This window comes from Myxocyprinus asiaticus, chromosome 8 (assembly GCF_019703515.2).
Source record: "Myxocyprinus asiaticus isolate MX2 ecotype Aquarium Trade chromosome 8, UBuf_Myxa_2, whole genome shotgun sequence".
In the NCBI taxonomy this organism is placed as follows: domain Eukaryota; kingdom Metazoa; phylum Chordata; class Actinopteri; order Cypriniformes; family Catostomidae; genus Myxocyprinus; species Myxocyprinus asiaticus.
The window spans coordinates 29,536,785-29,560,564 of record NC_059351.1 but is presented as its reverse complement, the minus strand read 5'-3'; the positions used below and the strand labels follow the sequence as shown (position 1 = coordinate 29,560,564).

Sequence of the window (23,780 nt, the reverse complement as noted above, 5' to 3'; positions counted from 1 at the left end):
AAGTCAGTCTTTTACACAAATTACCCAAAAGAAAATACCCAAGCACGTGCTTACGTTGGGGCCCATTTCGCTGGTGCACTTGAAATGTTGAAATTTTACTTTGTGTTCCATTTAGTAACAGGATGTAAGGCAAACTTCACTTACTTAATCCTCCTTTAGAAACGAAACATGAAGAATCAAATGAAGAATCGTTCACTCCGTGACTCACGCTTTTTCTCTGGCGATTCATGTCCCGTCTCACGTGGAATGAAAATGTGACGCTCATCAAGTGAATCCAGTCTCTGGGAAACTCACTTCGATCAAACTGTTCATCCACTGTCCGATGCACAAACTGGATACAATTCTGTGGATGATCAGCTGTTCAGCAGACACTGTTTGAAGTTCTCATAATGACAGTTATCACAGAAATAGTCACGAACAGTCATTGCTCTGCACTCACTCATGTGGTGATGTGATGTCTCGAGCACAATGTTCAAACAAAGTTCACTAATCGTTCGTATAAAATATGAAATAACGTTTACACTAATACGTTGTTACACACGGCTCAGTTTCTTGTCGTTTTGGGCCTTATATTTGAAATATATCAGTCTCCAAAAGCAAGCGAACCAGAGAGGAGGATCAGACACGTGTTAAATCTTCGTCTGCCTGGAGAAGTCTCTCTGTCTTTCCACATGAACAGGGTGCTCAGTGATTGGTCAGAAAACACTACCTCAGTTGAATAATGATTCACATTGGTCTAAACCTCAAGAAAAACCTGGGAAACTACCACAAAGCATTTTGGTTCATGTAGTTTACACATTTCACATGACATAAATCTTTATAAGAAAATAAAATGAAATACAATTGGCAAATAAATGAATAAAACACAGTTTAAACACTCTTAACCAACTGTTTCACACACTGTGTGACAGTTTACAGTTAAAATAAAAATACACTGTAATTCAAAATAAAATACACATTTTTAGGGATCCCTACACTTGTAACACAGACTCCGGAGAACAGAGGTTATGATCCATATGCGGTTTAATAGTAAATGTGCAACTCTTAAACAGACAGGCAGGGTAAATCATCAGTAATGGAACAGCGTAAGCAGATGAGAGACATAGTAATAAACAGGCAAAGGTCAGGGCAGGCAGCAAACAATCACAGTAAGAGTCCAGGTAAACAATGGGTAAACAATGCAGGCAGCAGAGTATCAAACGGTGGGAAACAGGCAGAAGTCGAACACAGGCAGGCAGTATAAACAGAGTTAAACGCTCAGAAATGTTGGCAGGAACAAAACAAGACTTTGCAATGATTACTGTTTGAACAGCACTTAAATAGTCTTTGAAATAGGGAACAGGTGTGAGTGTAATCAGTCCAGGTTGGCATGCTGGGAAGTGCAGTTTGACGTGCCCTCAGAACTCGGGCGAGAGGGACCTCTGGTGGTGAGCAGGTGGAGTCCTTGAGTTCGTGACAGAGGCATTCGACGCCGGGGTCTTCATCGGGGTCGAGGGGCAGGTCTTTCCAGATGCATACTGTGAAATTCAGTGGTGAGTGTGGGGTCAAGAATATCATCAGCTCTGACCCAGGATTGCTCCTCTGGGCCATACCCCTCCCAGTCAACCAAGTACTGAAGAAAGCAACCCCGACGTCTGGAGTCCAGGAGCTCTCGAACTTGATAGGCCTCCTCGCCATCCACTATTATGGGCGGGGGGTTTGAATCATCGATCTCCTCCTCTCTTCTCACCAGCGGGTTTAAGCAGAGAAACATGGAAGGTAGGAGAAATGCGGTAGTTAGAGGGCAGTTGAAGGCGATAAGACACCGAAGTAATTTGTCTAAGAACTTTGAAAGGACCCACATACCTGGGACTGAGTTTCTTGCAAGGCAGATGGAGATGAAGGTCATGTGTGGACAGCCATTGGCCAGGAGTGTAGACAGGATTGGGGCAATCGATAACGATCCGCCGGTTCCTTCTACCTCCTAACAGCTCTTTGGAGGTGGACATGAGCATGGTCCCACACCTCTTCGCTCTGCCGAAGCCAGTCATTGATGGCCGGTAGCTCTGTGGGTTCTCCAGACCAGGGGAACAAAGGGGGTTGAAATCCCAGCACACATTGAAAGGGGGTCATGCCCGTGGGTGGCTTCTGAAGGGAGTTCTGGGTGTACTCAGCCCAAAGCGATAATGGCTCCAGTCAGCCTGGTTCTGATGACAATACATTCTGAGAAAGCATGTGATCTCCTGGTTTAAGCACTTGGTCTGGCCGTTTGATTGAGGATGGTAACCTGAAGTGAGACTGATGTTGATGTTGAGTTGTTGAAAGAACGCCTTCCAGACCCAATATGTAAACTGTGGACCTTTGTCAGAGATGGTGTCTTCCGGTAGTCCATAGAAGCGAAACACCTAATGCATGAGATGTTCTGCAGTCTCGAAGGCTGTAGGGAGCTTGGGCAGAGGGATTAATCGACATGACTTAGAGAATCGATCAGTGACAGTAAGAATTACGGTGTTACCTTGAGAGACAGGGAGATCAGTGATGAAGTCAATGATGATGCGAGACCAAAGACGATGAGGAATAGGCAAAGGTTGGAGGAGTCCTGCAGGAAGTTGCCTGGAGGATTTGTTTGCTGCACAGGTGGGACAGTTTTTGATGTAAGCAATGGTCTCCACCTGCATGGTGTTCCATCAGAAATGGTTCCGAAGCAGTTGTAGTGTGGCTGTGATACCGGGGTGTCCGGAACTGGTGGTAGTATGGACCCATTGTAAGGTCTTTTCCCGAAGGATCGTGGAACGTAGGTTTTCTCAGGAGGGCAGTCAGGAGGAGTCGGGACCTGAATCTGAGCTTGGGCGATCTCGGTCATAATATCTCATTGAACCAGAGCCAAGAGTAGAGATGTGGGGATGATGGGTTCAGATGTCTGGTTCTGAGTGTCAGGCTCAAACAGATGAGAGAGAGCATCGGCTTTGATGAAACCGAATCGAGTAAAGAACAACACCCACCTAGCCTGCCTAGGATTCAGTCTTTTAGTAGAGCGTAAATATTTGAGGTTTTGATGGACTGTTAACACGAGGAAAGGATGTCTTGCCCCCTCCAGCCAATGTCGCCATTCCTCTAGCGCCACTTTCATAGGCAGCAATTCTTGGTTGCCCACATTGTAGTTTTGCTCAGCAGGAGATAGCTTACGGGAAAAGTATGCTCAAGGGTAGAGTTTCGGGGGCGTTGCATGACGTTGTGAGAGAATGGCTCTGATTCCCATATTAGAGGTGTCCACTTCAACCGTGAAATGAGTGTTGGGGTCAGGATGGTGCAGGATAAGAGCGGAGGTGAAGCGAGACTTCAGGTTCTTGAAGGCATGGAGGGTCGTTGCAGACCAACACAGTTTGGAGCCCCCTCCCCTTAACATGGACATCAGCAGAGTAGCGACTGAACTTAAATTTCGGATAAATCACCTGTAGAAATTGGCGAACCCCAGGAAGCATTGCAACTCCTTCATGGAAGTAGGTTGAGGCCAATTTAGTACCGCATATACCTTGCTGTAGTACATGGCGACCCCATCTAGGCTGATGACGTAGCCAAGGAAAGACACAGAGGTCTGATGGAACTCACACTTCTTGACTTTGGCATAGAGTTGGTGGTGGATCAGATGTTGAAGGACTTCTCGAACATGGGTGATGTGTTCTTCCAGAGAGTTTGAATAAATGAGGATATCATCGATGTAGACAATAACCCACCGATTAAGCATGTCTCTGAAGACATTATTAATGAATGACTGGAAGACCGAAGGACTGTTGGTCAATCCGAAAGGCATGACCAGATATTCGTAGTGGCCATTGTTGGTGGAGAATGCTGTCTTCCATTTGTCCTCCTCCAGGATGCGTATGAGGTTGTATGCACTGCGAAGGTCAAGCTTGGTGAAGTATCTTGCGGTTCGTTACTGTTCATGTGCTGCTGGGACCAGAGGTAAAGGATAACGGAATTTTACTGTAATGTCGTTGAGAGTGCGGTAATCAATGCAAGGACGGAGCCCGCCATCCTTCTTGCCAACAAAGAACCCAGCTGCCACGGGTGAGGTGGATGGTTGGATGAAGCCCTTTGTCAGTTCATCCTCAATGTAGTTTTTCATAGCCTCAGACTTGCGTTCAGACAAAGGAAAGATCCTACCTCGGGGTAATATAGTGCTGGGCAACAGTTCAATAGCACAATCACTGGAGTGGTGAGGAGGAAGTTGAGAGTCTTTGGCCTTACTAAAGACTTCAACGAGGTCATCATACTCAGAGGGTAGTTTGACCACTGAACCCTCTTCGTTGAACATCTGTGACAGTAGTGGATCCGTTGGAAACAGGTGAAATGGGCTTTAGGCAGCTGGAGATGCAGGTTGAGTCCCACCAGGAAATTTGTCCTTCACGCCAAGAGATTTTAGGACTGTGTTGTTGAAACCACGGTAATCCAAGTATTACAGGGTTGTGAGGAGAATGAATGATATAGAAGCGTGTTCTTTCAGTGTGAATAGTACCAACTTGGAGGGTGATGTCCGTAGTGGTAAAGTGAACATGGCCGGTTCCCTGGGGACCATCTAACGCTGCCACTGCCAAAGGATATTCACAGGGGATTAGTAGTATCTTGAACCTCTTGGCTAAGCCCTCATCAATAAAATTGCCTGCGGCACCAGATTTGATCATGGCTTGGGTGGTGATTACGTTCTGACAACCAGTTATAGAACTACAAGCCTGCTTCAGTTGCACGGATTGGAGTGTTTTTGAGGCTGCAGCCACAGACCTGGATGAGCTCACAGATACTGTTACATCATATATCAGTTTCTGTGAGGATATGTGCATTGCTACTAGGACTTATTTCAAGTTCAACAACGACAAACCATGGTTTACAGCAGAGATCAGGCAGCTTCATCAGGCCAAAGAGGATGATTACAGGGGTGGGGATAAAGTCTTGTACAATCAGGCCAGGAACACACTGAACAAGGAAATCAGAGTGGCTAAAAGAAGATACTCTGAGAAGCTGAAAAACAAGTTTTCAGCTAACGACCCTGCATCAGTGGGGAGTGACATGAAACAATTCACAAATTACAGGACTCCTACCCCCAACCCTTTGGTGGACCAACAACTGGCTGACGACCTGAATGTGTTCTACTGCAGATTTGAAAGGCCCAATCTCACACCCCACACCCACTTTGACCTTCCCTTCACACAAACACCAACACCTCCTGCAACCCCCCTCCTCCCCCTCCTGCTACTCAACCTGCACTTAAGATCTGTGAAGATGATGTGAGCCGCATCTTTCGGAAACAAAAGACGAGGAAAGCTTGAGGCACAGATGGTGTCTCACCAGCGTGTCTTCGATCCTGTGCTAACCAGCTGGCCCCCATCTTCAATAGATCACTGGAGCAGTGTGAAGTCCCATGCTGCTTCAAATTCTCAATCATTATTCCTGTCCCAAAGAAACTAAAAATCACAGGACTTAATGACTACAGACCTGTCACCCTGACGTCTGTGGTCATGAAATAATTTGAGAGACTGGTGTTGGCCCACCTGAAGGACATCACTGGACCCTTTCTTGATCCCCTTCAATTTGCTTATCGAGCAAACAGGTCTATGGAGGATGCAGTCAACATGGGATTGCATCATATCCTGCAACATCTGGACAGACCAGGGACATATGCAAGGACCCTTTTTGTGGACTTCAGTTTGGCTTTCAACACCATCATCCCAGCTATACTGCAGAATAAATTACACAAACTCTCTGTTCTCATGTCTATCTTTCAGTGGATTACCAGCTTTCTGACAGACAGGCAGCAGCTTGTGAGATGGGAAACTCACTTCCAGCTCCTGTACAATCAGCACTGGTGCCCCCCAGGGATGTGTGCTCTCCCCACTACTCCCAATGATTGCCTCATCTGAGATGATGATGAGTCTGCATAAAGAAGGGAGGTTGAACAGCTGGCTGTCTGGTGCAGTCAAAACAACCTTAAGCTGAAAACACTCAAAACGGTGGAGATGATTGTGGACTTTAGGAGGAACACCCCAACACTGACCCCCCTCATCATTCTGAACAGCACTGTGGCAGCAGTGGAGTCATTCAGGTTCCTGGGCACTACCATCTCACAGTACCTGAAGTGGGAGACACACATTGACTCCATTGTAAAAAAGGCCCAGCAGAGGTTGTACTTCCTTCGCCAGCTGAGGAAGTTCAACCTGCCACAGGTGCTGCTGATACAGTTCTACTCAGCGGTCATTGAGTCTATCTTCTGCACTTCAATAACTGTCTGGTTTGGTTCAGCTACAAAATCAGACATCAGAAGACTACAAAGGTCAGTTCGGACTGCTGAGAGGATTATTGGTTCTCATCTCATGAACAATTAAATTGCCCCATTGAGCAATAACTATGTGCAATACACAGTTTAGTCTTTTTTTATATTTATCCAACACATCCAAACTCTTCTGCCATTTCATTCCTCCGAAGGAAAAAAAAAACCATTTGCACTGTACATAACATATTTGTATTTGCACCGTACATAACAGATTTGTATTAGATTGCACTACGTATGTGTATGTGTGTATGTATGTATGTGTGTCTGTGCGTGTATGTATGTATGTATGTATGTGTATAACTATTTTTTATTTTTTATTATTATCTATGTCTTGCTTCTGTTTTTGTATTGTTTTTGTATTGTTGTACACCAGAAGCTCCTGTCACCAAGACAAATTCCTTGTATGTGTAAGCATACTTGGCAATAAAGCTGATTCTGATTCTGATTCTGTAGTGACGGGTACTTTAATACAGGAGGAAGTGAAAAGAGGATTCAAGACGTCACTCACCGCCGGTTTAGATGATTGGACTGGCTGTAAGGGACAGGTTGCTCGTAGATGTCCGGCCTGACCGCAGTATAAACACAGATGGAGCTTCATGCGGCCTTCTCTCCTCCGACATCAGATGAGTGTGCCCAATCTGCATGGGTTCAGAACCATCAGTGCTGGATGTGGTCTGTGAAGTGACAGTAGAAAAGTGGACCGGTCTTCGAGAGCGGATGAGATTATTGAGGCGAATGGCTAGGACGATAAATTGGCCCAGGGTTCTCCCTTCATCGCGGCATGCCAGCTCGGATTGCAGTTCCAGATTGAGTCCCCTTCGGAAAGCAACTTGAGTGTGTCCTCTACCTATACAGTCTGAGCAGCGAGAGTGCGGAAGGTAAGCGCATACTCGGCGCATACTGCGGTGTCCTTCCCCTGTTGGAGTGAGAGTAACAGCTCTCCCACGTTCTTTCCTCCCTCGGGATGTTCGAATACTTCTCGGAATCGCTGGAGAAAATCATCAAAGGTGGTGAAACTCGAACCCTCACAAGACCATATAGCGGTAACCTAGTCCAGAGCCCTTCCGGTTAATAAGGAGCAGACAAAAGAGATGCAGCTGTCATCAGTGTGATATAGCATGGATTGCTGCTTCACAAACATCAAACACTGCATCAAAAACCACTTGCACCTAGCTGATGTGCCATCAAACTTCTCTGAAAAAGCAAGACGTGGGTTGGTTGTGAAGGTGTTCAGAGAAGGAGGGTTATTCACTGGAATGGGTTGAGATGCATGTGGCAGTTGGTCTGATGCATGAATGCAGAGGTTTTGCAAGATCTTTACTAATTCCTCCATAGAAGCAGTCAACCGGGTGAGTTGCTGTTTGTGGGCAGCCAACACATTAGCTTGAGCGAAAACTTCAGTAGCCAATTGCTGGAGCACCGCTGGATCTGTAGTTGGCGAAGTCTTCTGTAACACAGACCCCGGAGAACAGAGGTTAAGATCCATATGTGGTTTAATAGTAAAAGTGCAACTCATAAACAGACATGCAGGGTAAATCACCAGTAATGGAACAGCATAGGCAGATGAGAGATGTAGTAATAAACAGGCAATGGTCAGGGCAGGCAGCAAACAATCACAGTAAGAATCCAGGTAAACAATGCAGGCAGCAGAGTATCAAACGGTGGGAAACAGACAGAAGTCGATCACAGGCAGGCAGTATAAACAGAGGTAAACACTCTGGCAGGAACAAAACAAGACTTTGCAATGATTACTGTTTGAACAGCGCTTAAATAGTCTTTGAAATAGGGAACAGGTATGAGTGTAATCAGTCCAGGTTGGCATGTTGGGAAGTGTAGTTCGAGGTGCCCTCAGAACTCAGGTGAGAGGAACCTCTGGTGGTGAGCAGGAGGAGTCCTTGAGTTCGTGACAACCTTAGTTTTCAACATGTAATAATATATATTTTTATAATGGATTTTTTAGTTTAAGATTGAAAGTCTGGATCTGGGACAAGGCTAAATTAATAAAATCTCTGCATAAAATCCATTTGAAAAGTACCAAAAATAAATTGTGAAGACCTGGTAAAAAAGTTTCCATGTAAATTTTAAAATGACCTTCATAATAAAAAGAGAAAAAAAAAGTTTTAAATGATTAGTTTTAATAAAAATCCACCCCTGGGACATAGAAGTACCCGAAGTTGAAGAAACGCCCATACATACATGAAAACACAACAGCTCACAGCACTCAGACTTGATAGTGAGAAATGGACATTTAAACAAAATCTGTGTTCTTCCTGACCTGTTTTCAACTGCCAGCATGTTGACTGCAGCTCTTGCCTTATAATCTCTTTAAAAGATGACGTCTGTTATCTTTTTATCAGATGCATATTCAGCTAAAATACTTTTTAAAATTTTAAATACATGAATGCCTACCATTTGAAATACAGTTGTTAACAGGTGTTGAGCTATGTATCATAAAACCACTCTAGCATTATCTGAATATGCAAATTGGCCTGGTTCATGGAAATTCTCAATGCTGCATTGCACAACCTTATAAGTCTTCCTTTATTCCATCTAATCAATAACAGGAAGAGACCTGTGTCCCTGCATGAGCAGAATGGAAAGGTGATTGGGCGTGGAGAGAGAAGGCGAGGTCCAGGCAGGTTGTCATCACAAGCCTCTGAAGACCGAGCTCCTGGTGAGAAGCGGGACAGCAGACGACTGGAGAAAGGCCACTCCCAGGAGTACCTAGAGGATGACACCACCCATCCCGACCGAAGAAGGCGACAGGAGGAGGAACAGCGAGAGCGTCAAAGACGAGAGGAGGAGTACCAGACCCGTTACCGCAGTGACCCGAACCTAGCCCGCTACCCTGTTAAACCACAGAAGGAAGAACAGGAAATGCGAATGCATGCCAAAGTATCCAAAATGCGTCAGGAGCGGCATCACAGCGACCTTGCTATCAATGAAGTGGGATTGCTTCAAGATGGGGGTGAGGCCGCTGGAAATCGCATGAGCAGGCAGCGAATAGCCAGCAACGAGAACCGCAAGTCCTTTTTAGAGAACCATCGAGCTTATTCCGTGGACAGGACCATGGGGGGTGGCATTGGGGGACAAGTATCCCTTGCTAAACAGGGCCACAGTGGCCCTCATGTGGGTCCTACAGGGCCCCCAGACCTCAGGGACGGACAGGAATGGGGCCCAAAGGGGCATCTGGAACCTGGGTCCGCAGCTTTTTTGCACAAGGCTAAGCGAGAAAAGGCTGCTGAAATCCTACGTAAAGATTCTTCTCTTAGCTCGGACCAATCAGAATCGTTGCGGCCTCCTCCACCAAGAGCCTACAGACCCAAACGAGGCCTCAACAAGAGGCAGATGTCCATCAGTAGCTCTGAGGAGGAGGGTGGCTCCACGCCTGAATACACCAGCTGTGAGGATGTGGAGATCGAAAGTGTTAGTGAAAAAGGTAGGAGACGCTTATTCATTTACAGTGGTCCCAAAAATAATGTAGACACTTAAGTCACACTTAAAAATATCTAAATGCCATTGCATTATATCAAAATATCAAAGCAAGTATGATCTGCAAACATATGATGCTAGACCTTTTCTTAAATCTAACTTAACTTTTTTGAGTAAAGACACTTTTTTGATTGAAGACCCTTTTTTTTCTTCTTTTTTTTTCTAAGACATTTTTGCAATCACTTTTAAACAACTGGTGTCAAGGCACTTTAAACACCTCCCAGCTTTATTGCTGAATCCAAACAGGCTACTACACTATGTGATACGTCCCCCTGATGATCAATTAACTTTCTGTTTTCAATGTACAGTCTTGGTTATCTTCTGTAGTTTAAATCTAGCTATGCAGTATGGGAACGTTATTCTACACAGTTTCCAAAATGACCTCCTCCTGTTTGGTTAATGTCAAACAGATGATTATGATAGGCTATGTAGGCCTGAAGAATGAGTCAAGATCACACTGGGATCTGAGCTTTAAGCTAGCAATGCCAATGACACATACCGTCAGGGTTGGGAGGGTTACTTTTGAAATTTATTCCACTACAGATTACAGAATACATGCTGTAAAATGTAATTTGTAACGTATTCTGTTAGATTACTCAAGGTCAGTAACGTATTCAAAATACTTTGGATTAATTCTTCAGCAGATGGTACATTTTTTCACTTGTTTTTACTATAAAAACTCTGCCAGTACAGTAAGACAAAATACACATGTTAAAAATACATTCTCTGAAAAACCTAAATATCTTATGCAGTGTTGTTTCTAAAACAAGATCAATCAAATTTATCTTGTTTTAAGGATTTTTTGATATTTTTACAGGAAAACAATAAAACAATTATTATCAAGAATATGATTTTTGCCCTAATATCAAAGGTCTTACTAGAAAAAAAGAAATTATGATCTAACGTGAATTTTCTTGATAAAAAAATATGATCATGCCTGGTAACATGCATGTAAAATGGCTAGAATGGCATTTTAGCTTAGCATAAAGCTGACAATTTACACAAGGTTTATTTCTATTTCTTCTGCTCCAAACTTACTTCAAACTTACTTCTCTGTCTGCTCGTATAAATGTAACACATCATAAGAAAGTGTTTCACCGCTGTTCAGATGCACTTTGGATCGCATCATTTATTTGTATAAATGTTTTCCATCTGAAAGGACTAAATATTAAATGAAACAAATGACAATAAAATGCAAAGTAATCTCTTCAGTAATCAAAATGCTTTTTGAATGTAACTGTATTCTAATTACCAATGATTTAAATTTTAACTGTAGTGTAGTACAGTTACTTATATTTTGTATTTTAAATATATAATCCCGTTACATATATTCCGTTACTCTCCAACCCTGCATACCATACATCTTATTTGGACTCATGAGAATAATTTGTCCTTGTATTACAACAGTATTGTATAAGAATTAATCCTTCTGCATATGCCGATCCCCCTTGGTCCCCAAAGCAAACTTGTTTTGGTTATTCTATTCGGTGCCTGATTGGAAATCCTACAACATCGCTTGATGATTTATTTTCTTGACCATGAAAATTCAATTAATGTCTTTTAAATTATAAATGACATATCATGACCGAAGCAACACATGGTCAAATTAAGAGTTAACCAATTAGCCTGCTATTATAACTATATTACTGAATTTGTTTTATTACTGAATTTATAATTCTGAATGCTGAATTTTGAACTATATTGTAAAATGGAAATGTACATTAACATTATATTTTCTATTCCAAACCGATTGTTATTCAAAAAGACTATGCTTTTATTTTTACTTAGGCACCACAACAGAAAGATACAGCATTGTATTCAGTGTATTATTTACACAAACTTTATAAAATATCTCACAGTCTCTCACCTGGAATATGGACTAAAAATATTGATGTCTCATACTGAACTCACCCATTTTCTCTAATAAAATGGTCACTAGAAGAAAGAGAATGTTGCTCCCTCAAATACCACCTACTTGTGACCAGCAATAGCAAGTAGCAAATCATGTTCATGGCTAAACTACGAGTTCGACAGTAGTCCCTTTCAAGGCAAGTCAGTACACTCAGCAGCCATATTGGGAAGGTACTGCTTTTTTCTATGGATACAAGCAGCATGAAAGTAAAGCTATATCTAGTTAAATGGGGAAAAGACAAAAATCTCTAAAATGGTTGATCAAGATTACAAACAAAGAATATATTTCAAGTCAGCAGTAAAATCTGACAACAATGATATCAGGTCACACACACACACACACACACACACACACACACACACACACACACACACACATGTTGGTGCAGCTATCCTTATGAGGACTCTCCATAGACATAATGATTTTTATACTGTACGAACTATAGATTCTATCCCCTAACCCTACCCCTAAACCTAACCCTCACGAAAAACGTTCTGCATTTTTACATTTTCAAAAGAACATCGTTTAGCATGTTTAAGCAATTTGAATTATGGGGACACTAGAAATGTCCTCATAAACCACATTTATAGTATAATACCCTTGTAATTACCACTTTTGTAAGCTAAAAAAATTTCCTTGTAAACCATCCAAACCTGCCCACACACACACACACAAACAGGCTGGTCCAGCTAATGTGCATGCAGGTTCTCAAGTCGAGTGATGGGCAATCTATGTATCTAAAAGTTGATTGGCTCTTTTACCTGTAAGGTAGGACTTCCTTCTCTACATCTGCAATATTGGGTGTTCCAATTTCTCCCATTCATTTTAATAGTGCTCTGTCTTGGCCTAAATAATCTCTGGTTTGGCCTCGCCTTGCCAAGATTTGCCAGTTGCAGTTGGGGAAGAAAAAGAGAGTCATCAAGTCAGACACTTTGTGTTTCCCATAGTATGCAACAGTATTATGATCACATTAGATTTGTCAGATAGCAGATCAGCATTTGAATTTTTTTGCACAGTATATGTAATAACAATAAACACTACTGATTTGAATCGGTTATGTACAGCTTAATACAGTGCCTGCATTTACGAGAAGAAAGGCCAAGAAAAGCCTATGTTATGATACCAATAAATGAGTCAGTATGTTTGAATCATTTAAAATGATTTTTAATAAACATGATATACTATATACTGTAAGATAACAAGAAATCATAATATATCATATATAAAATAGCAGTCTGGCCAGTTACGAATAAGCTGAGTCATCATCAGCAGTTGTGCAGCTGCTTTGGGGAAAATGCAGTGGCTGACCCAGGCAGCCGGTCTTGCTTCGCTCTTGCAGTACTTTGATGGCATGCATTGTGGTGATGCAGCAGCGAATGTCAAGACAACATTTTTAACCGGCATGCATTGCATCAAGCCAGGTGCAAATCGGTCTGTACAGCGCCAGTTTACTTGTAAACTAAAGGCTATTGGATTTTTTTTTTTTTTTTTAAAGAGGGTGTGGGGGCTTTGATATTTCCCACCACAACATCCTGTTTAAATAGGAAATATGTCTAGACAGGAAAGAAACCTGCAATTGTCAAGGCAGTTCATGGGGATTTTAACACCGTTCAAACAGTTGTGTTAGTATACAAACTCTTATATCCTGTATTTTGATAATTTGGTCACACTTTATATTAGGTGGCCTTAACTACTATGTACTAACATTAAATACATACAAGACTATGTATTTACTGTGTAACTACATGTTGTTCTGCAAAATTCCCACATTTGCTGCTACTGAGGTTGAGGTGCGGGTAAGTTTAGGAGTAAGGGTGGGTTAGGGTTAAGATTAGGGGTTAGAGTTAGGTTTTGGGGTAAGGGTTGGGTTAGGGTTAGGGGTAAAGTTAACAGTGTAACTACAGATGTAATTAAATGCAAGTACTTTTAATGTAATTACAATGAAACAACATGTATGTACATAATACGTACATTGTATCAAATGTCTAAGTACATAGTAGTTAAGGCCACCTAATATAAAGTGGGTCCGATAATTTTGTATTTACAATGACCATGTTCTTTCTGCAGGTGACTGGGACTGTCATCCTCTAGACCCCACTGTGTGGCATGTAAGTGTTTACCCATTTCAATCATCTAAAGCAGTCATGGATCAGTAGAATTCTAGTAGAATCAGCAGTTGTTTCATAGTGTTTCGGTCGCTGATCTGTCTGAATTCAATATATGTTTGTTTGTATACCCTATGTACAGTTGTTGAGTGTGTGTCTACATGTACGTGTCATATCAGCAAATGTATGTTCACAATTAATGGGAGTGAAAAAGTGCTGTTCAATTCTTCACAGCATCCTGTTAGCTGGCAGCCATCCAAAGAAGGAGATCATTTGATTGGCCGCATCACTCTAAGTAAGCGTTCCACCATGCCAAGAGAAGCCGGTTCCCTACTCGGTCTGAAGGTGAGCTTGTCAGTGAATGTTTGCAACCGCTAATCACATTGGATTTGTGTCAGTGCCTTGCACTTGAAGGGATTTAAAGCTACACTTAAAGGTCTACTAGTGCTAATCTCATTTTTGTTTTGTTTATTCTTGTCATTGTTTTACAATTTTTAATTTTCTTGTTATTGTGAATGTATGTCACTTTGAATAAGAATGACCTAACAAATGCATAAATGTAAATCCGCCGAAAATGGAGACTTTCAAAAAGCTCTCTAATTTCTTCATAATCCAGTCCACGCAGCCTTACCGCACGCCTGCCAGATTTTCTTGACTTGCGGACATGGTCATCGTCTGTGCACATCGTCGGCACATGTGCAAGCCATTGACTCTGCTAAAAGGCTATCCCAAGAGGTTGTAGTGGGCATGCGTCAAACGCGTTCATATTCGCTCTCAGTCAGAAAAGTAAATTCACAAAGGCAACGTGGTAGACCAGCTGCGAGCCGATCTGGAACACGCAAAACAAAGTATACCCAGGCCTTAAGGTCTACACAGGCTCCTAGGCTTGGAGGTCAACAGAGCCCATATTGTTTTATATTTTGCAATTAATTGCGCAGCCCTACCAAAGGGCCCTGATGCATAATATTAAAAAGAATACATTTATATTGGGCTTGTCAACATATTAGTTTACTACACGGCCGAAAGGTTCAGTTAGAAACTGAATAGGCCTATGATACAAGCATAACCACAGTCAAGGATAATACTTAAAGGTAAAGTATGTAACTTTTTTTGATGTCAAAATACATTCTAATATCCCAGTTTATTGTTCTTAGACAACTATAGTATATGTAAGCCATTCATGGGTTTATCCAAAAGCAGGGACTAAAAAGTGTTCAAGGAGTGAAAACGAAAATCAGAAACAAACAAATTTTTTTTGCAGAATGTAACCGAAAATGGGAACAAAGTGATTTCCAATTGTTCCGGAGTTTAAACTTTATTTTTAAATGGTGGTAACCGATTAAAACTGGTTAATATTGTTAAAGAATTTATCACAGTAAATTTTTTTAACTATACCTCTTCATGTTCCACAAAAAAATGAAACGTGCTTTGATCCTGAAGGAAACGGCTGCATCACACATTTCTTTGCCTAATTGTCCGTTGTGGAAGTCACATTCTGTGAATGAAGACACTTTTAACAACTATGTATAATTACCACACATACAGTACATACACGGCTAATCCAGATACAAGGAAAACATTATTAGAGGTAAAAAGTACATTTCTTAGTTGTTTCCAAGTCTTCACTGAATTGTTGTTAAATATGATGCATTAATACAGATTTGATGCTGCTGGGTTTTGACTCAGAAGCAGATCTGTAATTAAAATTATACTTAACTGTTAATTAACTGTATGCTTGTTATGATTTCTATGCTGAAAAATCCACCACACAGGAAAACAATTTATTGGTTAATTTAGCTTGTTTTGGTGAGGCAAGTGGCTTATTTTGGGTTTGTTTTTCTGGACCAGGTCGCTTGTTTCTTTTGCAAGATCTGGCAGTACTGCAATTGGTGCTTCACCCACCCCTTAGTGCAGAGTACTGTCATTTTAAAAAGACAGTTATTAACCATTCTTTTATTTTGTTCTAACCAGTTACCATTTAGAAAAGAGGCAGCGGAACTTCTGAACCAGAAAAAATAAATAAAAATAAATACAGTTTTTGCTCAGAACGAACCCTGTTGAAAAACATGTAATTTTTAGGCCCTGCCCGAAAGTATAAAACTGAGCCTCCCATGCACTATCAGAACATTGATGTTTATATTTTGAAAGACCTGCTCAGCTCCACCCATCCCTTTCTAGCTCATCCTACCGTATAGCATGAATTTGGGGCTTGCTACTTGGTTCAGCCAGGGGAATATGAACAACTATGGCAGACATGTTTGCAGGAAAACATATGTAGCTTTGCCAAAATTTGAAGACTTGCTAAAAGACACGAGACAGAGAACAGAGTAAAACCAAAGTGAATATTCGTGTCGCATTTACAAGGTGGAGGATTTTGAGGGAATTTTTGGGGTTCCATAGTGACGCTGAACTTGCCGAATTGCTTCTCGGCAGGTAAGCTACACTCAAGTTAACTCATTACTGTTGAGCTTCAGATAAATTCATAAGATACTCGAGTATGTATCATTAAGCTTACTAATTACCAGAAGAACCATCCTACCTCATGTGCTGGATCCCCTGTTCAATCCAGCGATGTTATTGGACGACCCGATTCATCTGCCACACTTTCTGTCTTGTGTGTATAGTGGTCTTGTTTATTATGACATTAAACATTTATCACCTTTTATTTAGTATGGCCTATTTGTTCATAGTGAATCGGAGAGTGTGGAAGGGTGTGATGAGTCTGAGGGGTGTTGGCAAAGGTTGTTTGAAAACATACTTTATTTTTGTAATTCCATTTGGCGCCACAAGTAGCACAGAAATTACATAGTATTAAGGGGAGGAAGACTGAAATAACTCAAACAAAAATATTACTTCAATCATAAATAGAACAAAACCATGACTTTCAAAGTCTTTATATTTGTTTTTAAAATAGAACTTATCTTGTTCTTTGCAATAATTTCTGCATGGAATTATTTTCTTTTATGCCTTCATTATCAATTATTAATTTTTCTTTGTTATTTTCACGCACTGTTTGTGCTAAAGAATACTTTCAGTTTGAAATCTAACCTGAAGCTTGAGAGACAGATGACATGTCATTAAGACCGCAATGTGATTAGTGCGAGAGTTTTGCAGCGAGTGAGTTTAACAGATGTGTATTATCTCAAGTCAATCAGAGTTAATGTAACTCTGCATTTTTTAAATAAACTGACTTCATATTTACACCAAATGTGTGACAAATGTGAAGAAAAGAGAGAGCAAATCCTGCCAAATGGATGCATTTCAGGACCATTGAAAATGAACAGCGAATGATCAAACAGAAAGTATCACATACATTATATGACAAAACTGATTGACTGGTCTGCTGACTGCAAACGTTAATGGCACGTAAATAAATTAATTTGATTTTAATAACCTAATATCGTGGATTTGTGTGGGTGCTGCTGCTTCATAGCAGTCAACGTGGACATGTCAATGTTTGACTGAGGCGTGTCAAATTTGAAAGCAAGCTCTATGGACCTGACACATTTATGATTAGTTGTCGTAGCTGTTTGGTGCAGGAGCAGACGTTTGCACTGGTTGTTCTCCCCAGGCCGATGACTGCTTAGTCAAACAGCCACAAAAGGCCCTGTGGGCCCCTAGGCTACAGCCTAGGTAAGCCTGTGCATTAATCCGCCCCTGTCTCTAGTACTGCATTCTTTGGAAAACAATGAAGTTAGGAAACAGAAAACAGTTTTTGACTGAAAACGTATTAGTGTGGACTTGGCCTAAAGAAAGGTTCTTAGTTCATTATTGCAGCTTGTTAGTAAACAGTGTCATATGCCCTGTCCAGGTGATTGGTGGGAAAATGACAGAGTCAGGAAGACTCGGGGCCTTCATCACCAAAGTAAAGAGAGGAAGTCTGGCTGACATTGTAGGCCATTTACGAGCAGGTAATGATTATATATATATATATATATATATATATATATATATATATATATATATATATAATATATTTATATTATATTTGTTAGTAAATTCGGGTATTATAAAATATTTTTTTGACCTTAGCTTTATGGATGTTTTTGCAAATAGATCTTAGTAGATATTTTTGGTCACATTTCTGCATGTAATTTTTCACAGCTCATTATTCACTCAGTCTGGCTATGCAGGACGCCGGCAAGTGTTAATGTTTTTTGTTTTTTTCAGGCGATGAGGTGTTACAGTGGAATGGGAAGGCGTTACCTGGAGCAACTAAAAAGGAAGTGTACAACATTATTTTAGAATCCCAGTCTGCACCTCAAGTGGAAATAGTTGTTTCCAGACCAATTGGGTAAGCTTAATAAACCACATCAATGAACAGCTGGCTTGTAAACAAGATAAATGAAAACGAACCTTTAGATTTATGGCTGATTTTTTTCTTGTTGCATTTTAAAGATGTATTCAACAAATTCTGTCCAAAAACTTCTTGAAAAAGGTCTATAGAGCATATCAGTGAGTATAATATATCTGAGAATGTTATTCTCTCCCAGTGTGTCCATGTGACCCTATGTGCTCCAGACCCTCCTTTCACCAACTGTACACAACCATTGCAATAGATTGGTCCTCTCCTACCCTATTCTTTTCTGTGTCTGGACAGTTTTGCTATGGCATCTCTAGAAGGAATAAGCCAGGGGTACTCAATTAAAGTTCCAAGAGGTCCGGTCTCTACATTTCCTTCCCAGCATAGGTCCGGATAGTATGTAGCTTAAATGGTGTCAGTAGTTATATGGCTAGGAAATGATGTATCTTTATATATATATATATATATATATATATATATATATATATAGTTTTTATAACTTGCCATGTTGACAGCAATAGTACTTTGTAAAAAAAATAAAAATAATAATAAAATAATAAAAATCCTGATGAGGACATTGGGGGCCCAGAGACAGCTAGTGGGGGTCTGAGAGATCTTTTCTACCAAAAGCATCAGTTGAGGGCACTTGGATGTGAATATTAAAAGATAAAATCAACAGTTTGTTTTGAAGCTGAATGACAGCAGTCCAGTTTTGTTGAAATATTGTTACATTCAGAATCTATACCTATGTATGGGACATAGGAGGCCTTTTGACAGATAAAATACTGTGGGTTCAGAGGTGTCCCCTGAGAGAAAATGTATAAAAATGTAAAAGCCTGAATGGACCATTTTTATATTTTCCTTAAAGTGAGAATCTACTAACAACAAACAAACAATTTACATAACAGTGTAGCATTAAATATCTGTTTGATTAATTTAAGGATACATAGGCCTTCCTTGCCATGATGACGTCTCTGCTTAATTTTCACAAAATTAGAACAAAAATCTGTTTATTATGAAAGGCTCATAACATGCTGATTAATGAAGCTAAATTTAGATGGAAAAAACGTTATAGTCTTAAGGTGGCATGTTAACTTGACCTGACACAAACCTAGGGTGACCATATTCTGGTTTTCCGGGGGGATAAAATGGTTCAAAACAGTGTTACTATGAATGCAAACTGTAATACAGTGAAAAAGACACTCTATTAGCATAACATAAATATATATAAATAAATAAAAATGTCCAACATTCTTTTGAATGTCCATGTACTAAAATAAAATATTTGATGCCATGAGTGTACCTTCATTTACTATTACTATTATTTTGAATGGCCATGGAAAATGAAGCAATGTGATAACAATTTTACCTGGTCGCAAAAAGTAGTCCGTTAATTTACCTGATGAACTTTCACCTTTTGCTGAACCTTTATGCTTCGCAGAGCTAATGTGTGCTTCTAAATCACTTGCACCTTTATTAGCAACTGACACATAAGTGCCAGCTTTACATGTCATACATTCTGCTTCCCACAGATCTCGACCTGGACGAAAGCATGGGAATTTTTTTGTGCAAATCTTGTTTCCACTCAGCTGTCATTTGCTGCTACTGTCAAGCATCTGTTTGATGCCGAACACAACAGCGTTTCGCGCGTTCGCGGAGAGATTGACAGGCAGAAATTTGGCCAATAGTTGCTGCAAGCCTCTTATAATCTACCAATTGGTGTGCGAGAAGGCGGGACGTTAAAGCAACGCAAATATGCGCGCGCATACAATGAATTATTAGACCAGATGCACATCATAATGCAACTAAAGCCGAATCCCGGACATTTTTGCAAATTCAAAAATTCAGCTTTTTTGTGGTCCGAAAAAGAGGACATGTCCGGGAAAAAGAGGACGTATGGTCACCCTAACAAACCTGTCTTAGTTGAACCGGCTGAATCACATATCAGACAGATGAAGATAGTTTCACTTTTACTTAATTTTTGTTTTCTGCAGTGTGTTTAAGCGAAAGATGCCAGTATCTGTAGCGGTGTCTCCGCTGCTGTTGTTTAAATAACCGCACCTGCAACTCGTTCGTACAGTAAATTAGGCTTTATTCGGCGCCTCATGTCTATAGCGGGGAGAGAGACAACGCCCGCGGAGCAGGTATAAAGTGAGTAGCGCTGAACGTGCTTTATTCCCGCTCTAGAGAGAAATATTTTTCTCTAGCGCTGAACGCTATTTATTCTCGCTCCGCGGGCGAATACAGGTATGCTTACATAATCACTTAGCCAGGTATCAGATAACTAGCACAAAGCTTCAGAGCTCGGTCCGGATTTAATTGTCCTTCGGTCTGGATCCGGACCGGAGTCCGCCAATTGAGTACCCCTGGAACAAGTTTGTGTGAGAGTGTATGATGTGTGTGAATAGTTCTTGCGCACATACATTTTATGTTTGGTTATACACTGAAATGTATAATTCAGTGTATTGACAACTTTTAAATTGTAAACACTTTTACTTATGGACAACATTTGGGACATACAAATGTTTACAAATCCTTTAATCCTCAAACAATGCAAGTCATAAGTTGATTTAATTTAAGGCCTAAAGTAAATGAGAGGGGAACACTTAATAGGTTTTATTTGTTAACATTAGTTAACAACATTAGATAACATGAACTAACTATGCATCACACTTTTACAGCACTTATTAATCTTGACTAATGTTAATTTTATTTACATTTATGCATTTGGCAGACTTTAAAAAAAACTTTAAAAATGTTTATCCCAGGCGACTTACAGTGCATTATAGGAATACGTTTTTATCAGTTTAAACTAATACTAGTGCATTTGTAATTGAATTGAATTTAACATTGAAAGTTAAAGCATTATGAACTAACTTGAACAATAAAAAATGGTATACTCATAAATTAACATTAACCAAGATAAATAAATGTTGTAAAAAATATTGTTCATTGTTAGTTCATGATACCTATCACATTTACTAATGTTAACGAATAGAAACGTATAAAATTTAGGATGAATTAAATATTCTTAACAGCAGTTGAGGCATTTACCTAGTAATTTGACATTATAGTGGTTTCATTCTGTTCTGGGTGATTTCTAAAGAATGGTCTGAATCATTGTGACAGCACACACACACTGTCAATTCAGTAAATGACTGAAACACATATTAATGTTACACCCTAACATTGATGGTGTTTCACTTTATAATTTATACTTGTTGAGCTTTGATGATAATTAGATTCAGTCATACAGAGAGTGCAAATGACTACTTTTTTAGTACCATCTTGATTTAATAAATTATAAATAAAATAAATAAATTTGTCATTAAAACATCTTTCTTGGACAAAGTTCCCCCATTATTTACTCATAAATGAGAGTCCCATTTTGGAATTGAATGATTGAGTATTGAACTCTAGCAAAATCAGTTCTGACCACTCTTCAGAGGATTGGTAAAGATTTGTATGTCTCTAAACTTAAAAATTTTTATGTTGTAGATGCTATCAACATGTTGATATTGTAGGTTTGCAGTGTCTATCCAAATGTACAAAAATTTATGTGTACACTTTATGTGCGAATACCAAAGAATACGAATGAGATCACCCTGGAAAAACTGACAGAGAGAAAAGCTAATGATCTGTCATTTTTCATTCTGTTCACATGTTTCAATCTTTTTTTCCTGCAGAGATACACCAAGAATTCCTGGGACGTCACATCCTCCTTTAGAGTCAAGTACGTTTTGTGAGTTTAGTATAAATGATCAAAGTTCAGACATGATAATCAATGTGGCGCAAGCTGATGGGTTCTTTGAACTTGTAATCTGTTAGCAAACTGGTTTGCTCTCATGTGACATGTTAAGCCAATCTGCTAGCTGATTGGTCCTTTGAAATGTAATCGAGTAGCCAATCAACTTGTGTCTCTTTTTCTAACATTTAAATCGCTCAGTTTTGCAGATGAGATGGTTTCACCGCAGCGTGTTGCGAGAGTTTTCTCTCCGAAACCCACCTCCACCCCAGCTGCACTTGTTTAGATCTGCTACATGGGGACTTTTTGAAATGTCTATTTGTGCAGCAGCATGTCATACATGCTCGATGCAGCATGTCTTGATTTAAAAAAAATAAAAAATGTGTTAAAACTTTTCATTGATTCCATATAACATATATATATATATATATATATATATATATATATATATATATATATATATATATATATATATAACAAATATATAAAAAAATAACAGAATATTTGGAATCACATTATATTATTTACAACCCTTCCTCCCGAACATTAACCACCCCACCCCACCACCCAACACAAACAGGTACCCCAGTGGTCAAATACAATTGACAAAGACACACAAACAAACAATAAAACAGAAGAAAATATTTAGAAATACATTGTAAAAACGTATATGTTCAAAAACAAAAAGTCTACAACATACACATTTAAAACAACACATCTCCCTCCACTGTCCCTCCCCGAGAGCCCTCCAAAAAGGCCAAATAGCTGCCCCAACTCCTGATGAACATATCCATGTTGCCTAGCCTTCTATATGACAACTCTTCCCAAGCTGCCACCCTGCCCATCTCCTCGCACCACTCATGAAACGAGGGGGCTCCAGCTGACTTCCATCCTCTAAGGATAATCTGTCTGCCCACCATAACCAGGATCCAATTCTTCATGTACTTATCTCCTACATCAATGACCGCCCCGTCACCCAAAATACAGAGCCTGGGGCAAAAGGAGATCCGAGTACCCAATACGTCAGCCATAAAATTCTGGACCCTCAACCAGAACTCCTGTATCTTACGACATCCCCAAAAAACATGGGTGGTGTCTCCATCTTCTAAATGGCATCACCAGCAGGTGGGTGTGTCCTTAAGACCAAGTCTATACAATTTAGAAGGGGTCCAATAAAATCTATGTAGAATCTTAAATTGCATAAGGCGCACCCTTGCATCTCTAGATGCAGACTTGATGTTTTTAAGAATCCTAGCCCACACTCCCTCCTCCAAAAACAAATTTAAATCTTCCTCCCATAATCTTTTGAGGGAATTTAAAGCTCCATCCCCCAGACTCTGAATTAGCAGGGAGTAATACACTGATGCCACATGACCTTTTCCAAAAGCAGTAATCACCACTCCTAGAGTATCTGCCGCACTAAGGGGGTGCGTCCCACTCCCAAAAACAGTGCAGAGTAGGTGGCGCAGCTATAAATACTTATAAAATTGAGATCTGGGAATTCCAAAATTTTGAACCAAATTTTCAAAAGGTCTCAATACTGCACTCTCATATAGGTCACCCAGTGTATTAACCCCCCCTCACAATCCAATCTGACCAACAGAAAGGGGTCTTATTAATGCATAGTTTAGGTAAATAAATATCCGAATTAAACACTCTGGACACTTTTGTCCATATCTAGTGTAAATGCAAAATAACGGGGTGTGACTTAACTTCTCCGATTAATTTGATCGAAAGGCTATGTAGAGGCGAGATGGGGCAAGAGCTTCCTTTTCAATACAAAACCAGGGAGGGGCTCTCTCAGGTGGAAGTGACCAATGAGCCAAATATCTGAGACCGAATGCATAATAATAAAACAAAATCTTGGGTAGGCCTAACCCAACTTTGTCAATCAGCCTATGTAACTAATTGAAATTTAA

At 40.2% G+C, this 23,780-nt stretch overlaps 1 protein-coding gene across 17 annotated transcripts in view; it reads left to right on the top strand.

The window, feature by feature from the left end:
* Positions 1-23,780, top strand: part of LOC127444903 (regulating synaptic membrane exocytosis protein 1-like) — a 125,514-nt gene that overhangs the window by 46,656 nt on the left and 55,078 nt on the right. For 16 of the 17 annotated variants that reach the window (XM_051704554.1, XM_051704538.1, XM_051704537.1 and 13 more), the window contains 7 exons: positions 8,869-9,743; positions 13,776-13,816; positions 14,048-14,158; positions 17,625-17,724; positions 17,984-18,107; positions 18,212-18,268; positions 21,803-21,849. In XM_051704554.1, coding sequence (XP_051560514.1) covers positions 8,869-9,743; positions 13,776-13,816; positions 14,048-14,158; positions 17,625-17,724; positions 17,984-18,107; positions 18,212-18,268; positions 21,803-21,849 — 1,355 coding nt within the window. The remainder of the gene's footprint in view (positions 1-8,868; positions 9,744-13,775; positions 13,817-14,047; positions 14,159-17,624; positions 17,725-17,983; positions 18,108-18,211; positions 18,269-21,802; positions 21,850-23,780) is intronic. The other variant, XM_051704540.1, reaches the window with a different exon arrangement.